General features: G+C 50.8%; 1 protein-coding gene across 1 annotated transcript in view; it reads left to right on the top strand.

Annotated features, from left to right (window-relative positions):
* Window positions 1-535: 535 nt before the first annotated feature.
* Window positions 536-5,317, top strand: part of LOC109315238 (E3 ubiquitin/ISG15 ligase TRIM25-like) — a 13,245-nt gene continuing 8,463 nt past the window's right edge. The window contains exons 1-3 of the mRNA XM_019542834.1: window positions 536-1,167; window positions 4,332-4,427; window positions 4,917-5,150. Coding sequence (XP_019398379.1) covers window positions 583-1,167; window positions 4,332-4,427; window positions 4,917-5,150 — 915 coding nt within the window. The 5' untranslated portion in view covers window positions 536-582. The remainder of the gene's footprint in view (window positions 1,168-4,331; window positions 4,428-4,916; window positions 5,151-5,317) is intronic.

Raw genomic sequence — 5,317 nt, forward strand, 5'->3', positions numbered from 1 at the left:
CTCTCCCCATGGCTCCCTTGTATCTTGACCCAGAGCACTTCCGGTTGCCCCTCTGACCCCATTCTGCTGGCAGAGGATATGTATTGCTCCTTGACATAGAGCGCCACACCCCCACCTTTCCTTCCTTCTCTATCCCACCTGTAAAGCCTATAGCCCCTAATGCTAAATGCCCAGTCATGGGATGAATCCCACCATTGATGGCAGAGGACATAGAGCTCTAAAGGAAGGCCGCTTGGAGGACCAAACACTTTTGAAGGTGGATTGTCCATCGCTCGAGACCTTTACAAAGTGATCCAAGCTCAATTTAAAATAAATATATGCCCGGGTTGCACCAGACCTGCCAGCATTATGCAAGAGGTCAAAATGATCATAACTGCCCCTCCCAATCTTAGATCCACAAGTTTCTCAGAACAGGCTGGCTGCCTCTAGAAAAGCATGCCAAGTTTATTAGTCACTTCCCCCTGGCCCACCAAGTTCATCACGAAGCCCGATTATATGGATTCAATTTAGGTCTTTTTACTGCTTCTCAGAGCTCCGGACCTCTGGATCTGGTGGTAGAGTCCCGTGGAGGCTTCTGGCATCATGAACAACACGAGCTTATATTTTCTCAAGGACAAAGTCATGTGCCCCTTATGCCTGGAGTTGTTCACAGACCCCGTCACCACAGCCTGCGGGCACAACTTCTGCATGGACTGCCTGCAGAACTACTGGGACCACCAAGCCATGATCGGAGAGAGCCCCTACTGCCCGCAGTGCCAGGAGCCCTTCAGTTCAAGGCCTAGACTCTGCCAAAACATCAACCTGGGAGAAATAGCAAAGCTCGCCCAGGAGGTCCCGGCCATGACCAAGCTTCCCCCAGCGGGTCCCAACAACATCCCCTGTGATTTCTGCTCCTCTAGGAAACTCAAGCCCATCAAGACCTGCCTCCAGTGCACACCCTCCTTGTGCGAGACCCACACCCAGCTACACTACAAAGACAAAGCATACAGAAGCCACCAGCTGCTGGAGCCCATCAGTGACCTGAAAGCCAGGCTGTGCCTCAAGCACCACAAGCTGCAGAAGCAGAACTGCTGGGCAGAGGGCGGCTTCCTCGGTCGCACCCGCCTCCAGGAGGGGCGCAGGGACCACGAGGCAGTCCCCTTGCAGGGGGAGAGAGCCACGAAGGCGGTGAGCAAGACAGTGACCCTTGTGACAGGCTGCAGCCTGGGCTTCCTTATTGCGATTTGCCAGCATAGCTGCAAGGCCATACACACAGCTGCCCCATGGCGGCAGGACCCACCAGCCGACAGGAGCAGGTAGCCAGGCCCACACTTCCTACCAGCCACTGTGGCCCATTTAAAAGCTATGCCTACGCAGGGCACAGGGCATGCCTTGCTGGCATGTTGCAGTGGTGGAAATAGTGGGAGCTATAGGTGTACCCCCCTCTGGCAGCCTCCCTGTAACAGGAGCCATCTCCTGGTAGGAGAAGCTAAGGCAGCAATTTTCAACAAGGGTGGTGTGACACCCAGGGGTGCTGCCACATGCTTTGAAGAGTGCCACAAGGTTGAGGAGATAAGCAGATAAGGACAGGCTCAAGCATGTCCCTGCTTGACCAGTCCCCCAACCCTCCTGGCCCCTCGGAAACAAAGTAAGCACTTTAATACATACACATACACTTCTGAAATTGGGTGCCACTCAGTTCACAACAGTTATGGAGGGGTTTCAAGTCCAGTGAGGTTGAGAACCACAGAGCTGAAGCATAGGAAGTCTTCCATGAGGCATAGGAGGTCCTCCACGGGGCCCAAATTAAACCCCTGGCACTCGCAGACCAGCCAGCTGTAGGCTTGAGGTTAGGCTGACCCAGCACAGATGGGAAGCTGTGTTGGTTCAGGCAGTTCCTTGCTCCACCGGACAACATGGTAAGTCCAGCTGAAAGGTTACATAGAAAACGCCTCTTCCCAGAAGCAGTGCAGAGCACGACGGGGTAAGTGTTTCAGGAATCCCCCAGACTCATTGGCACCACTGCAAATGACCCCAAGTACAGATGTGCCAAAGCCAGCAGTCACCAGGCATCTGTGTAAGTTAGTGCAAAGCCAGTCGCCGCTTATTTTGCCATTACCTTCACTAGTGCACAACGCTGGCTTTTGCACAGACCAAGGGACTTCCCACTGAAATCCTTAGGAAAACTGTGGGCCAGATCATCTGCCATCAATTCTCCCCAGTGGAGCTGCACTGATTTATGCCAGCTGAGGACCTGGAACATTGATTTCAGCCAGTTAGACTGAGACTTTAGCAAAGGCACAACCTGTACGGATTCAGATCAGAGGCTCTTTCTAGCACGGGTACTTCTGAGGATAAGTGAAGCTAACAACTCAAGAGAGTGGGAAAAAGTTTGTACCTGCCTCAAGAGCAGTTCGTCTAGAAATCCTGCAACAAGCTGAACATCTGGTAATGCAACTGCCAGAGGCAGGACCCACACACAGTACTCTACAGCAGTGGATTTCAACCTGTTTTCAGGTTGAATGGAGATGTGGACCCCTTTGAATTGTAAGCATAGGCATTCACACACTTTGGATTGATCATAGCAATCTTCCAAGGACCACTTAGTAAGCCGACCCCCGTGGGTCCACGGGCCACAGGTTGAAAACCACTGCTCTAGAGGGAGCGATCTCTCTCCCCTCCACCTCTTGGGCAGGCCTAGCCAGTATGCTGTAAGATACTGGGATGCTTCCAGGTCTCAGCAGGATCTCATATTACCTTCTGAAGCATGAGATTTGGGTCCTGTGACCCATCACAGGACAAACAGGCAACTACTTGAAGCAGCTTCCTGCCCATTATTGCCTTCTCTGTAGCTATTCTCGGAGGCCAATAGCCAGGTAGCTCCATTCTGCTCCCAAGGCTGGAAGAGAGCAATGGGGAAGAAAGCTAGCTTTCACACATCCATCCTACCTGGAAGAAACGGGTTGTAACTCTAGGGGCCTTGGCTCTGCCCTCTCAGACCTAATCCAGCCTAGTTCCCTTGACAAAGCCACACCAGCTGGAGATCTGGTCTTTCCATGTACGTCAGTCAGTAGTCTGGTACCCCCACGATCCACATACTCCTCTGTTGATGCTATTTAGGCTCACTCAGCCTCTATCTACCTTAATGCTGAAATATTGAATTTCAGAAGCCCGCATCTCATAAGGGAGCAGAGCTGAGAGGTCAGCAGGTGCTTTGCAGCCATCCTGCCCTGGGCTGCCATCTCCCTAAAGCAAAGGAGGTAAAGGGAAAACACAGCCAGGTCAATGGGTTCTTGAGGGCAGGGAACGTCTCACTGGAAGGCCTCAAGGCCATAAGGGGCTCCTGAACAGGACGGGGGGCGTATAAAGCCTGGTGTGACCTTATGGTGCTGCAAATTATTGCTATTACTTCACTGCTGTTGTTCACACCTGCATCAGGACCCCTGAGGAAAGCCAGGTTACTACAGGAAACAGCAGTGGCTTTCTGGGTTACCATTGAACACAGTGCCTCAGGGGGGACCATGCTGCTGGAAGCACTGTTTTTCAGAGGGAACATAGTATAGCCAAAGTCCTGACCCTGGGCAATCATGAAATGAGGTCTTTCATAAGCTCAGATGCATTAAGTCCCATCCCCTAGCTGGATTTCAGCTTTGGCCAATGACATTCACACCACCCACCTATCTACAGTTTCCCATGGCTATAGCCAACTTCTCTTTTCCAACCAACCTGTTTCGTAATGTTGTTGCATGCTTCTAAGTAGCTGCCCTGGCTGGAGGAACTCCTATAACTGGTCAGAAAATGGGTTTTCCTCCATGAAAAGTTCAGATGGTTTTTGGGCAACAAACAAACCCTGAAATTTGAAATATTTCAGTTCGCAAGTGCTCCTCTGTGATCAATGTCCCTGTTCCTCATTTTGGGCCGGGCTTCCTGGCTGGACTGTGGAAACATCCAGCCAGGTAGCCCAGGGAGATGTCTACCAGGGGAGCACAGTTCAGAAAGAATTAAAACACAACCCAAACTACAATTCCTACTGGGAACTGCAGCCACCTCTTTTGAACAGAGGTATTGCAGCACTCAGACATTACCTTCTTCCACTGAAAGCAAGCAAAACCTTCTGCAAGGAAATTTTTTTAAATATTTTTTTTTGCAACAAAAAGTAAGTTCAGGGCACTGCATTAAGTTGTTTAGTTCCTGTTCAGATGTCCACAGCCCTCAAACTGTCAGCTCTCACTAACACAGGTTTGGGAGCATGGTGCAGCAGCGAGCTCAGAGTTTGTGCAGTCACCAACACCAAGGGACACTGCGTGTACATTTGCCATCGCCAAACCATAGATTCACTCTTCCCTTTCCAGGTGGAAACTGAGCAAATACAAGTCAACGTGGAAAACCAGATCATCATGATGGCCTCCGACAATCACAGACACAAGGGGAGGATCATCTACCTCATGGTAAAGCCACTGCTTCCACTCTCAGCTTGACCAAAACTAGTTCCCAAAAGGGTCTCTCTACTAGGGTGGGCCCTGAAGACCCAACAGCCATTCTGATCCATGGGACCCAGAGAAAGGGGGTCTTGGTCACCAGGGGGACTCAATTTGGGCATTTCTCCTAGTAATTAGGCCCACGCTAAACCCGGTGCTTTTTCTTTTTTATCTGTTTGCCAACAAGTCATATTCTGATCCCCCACTCTAACGTTTTTGCAGGAGAGTTACCACTCCTTGCAAGCTACGTGGTATCTGGATTTGCCCCAATATGATTTAGTGTTGGGGGGCAGAGTCCTTTTCAGCTGGTTATTGTAGGTTAGTCCTGGATTACTGGCTCAACGAGTCAGAGAGAGGAGGAAAGCACCTTTCTGGAGAGTGCCAGTACTCCCCATCTCAAGTCCATGCACCTCACTAAACTCAGTGACCACAGCCCCTGCATGTCTCCTTCCCTTGTAGAGAGTGGTCAAGAGTGCACGAGATGAGGTGAACCAGACCTTTGCAGAGATTATTAAGGAGCTCAAGATCATGCAGGTGAAGGTGCTGGAGTTTTTGGACAAGGAGGAGAGAGCAGCTCTCGTCCAGATGGGGAACTCCATTCAGCAGAATCAAGTGAAGCTGGCCGACCTCTGGAAGCAGAGCCTCTGGATGACTGGCCTCCTGGAGAATACAAGTGACCAGCAGTTCGTGCAGGTAGGGTTTCTGCCACATGTTCAAGTTAAAGCTGGATAGAAACCAGATACAGAGTTATAACTCATTTTCAAGCACTAACTTCATAGATTTCATAGACATTAGGGCTGGAAGGGACCTCGGGAGATCATCGAGTCCAGCCCCCTGCCCAAAGGGCAGGAAGTCAGCTG

Source organism: Crocodylus porosus, unplaced genomic scaffold (genome assembly GCF_001723895.1).
Source record: "Crocodylus porosus isolate Cpor-Errol unplaced genomic scaffold, CroPor_comp1, whole genome shotgun sequence".
Classification (NCBI taxonomy): Eukaryota; Metazoa; Chordata; order Crocodylia; family Crocodylidae; genus Crocodylus; species Crocodylus porosus.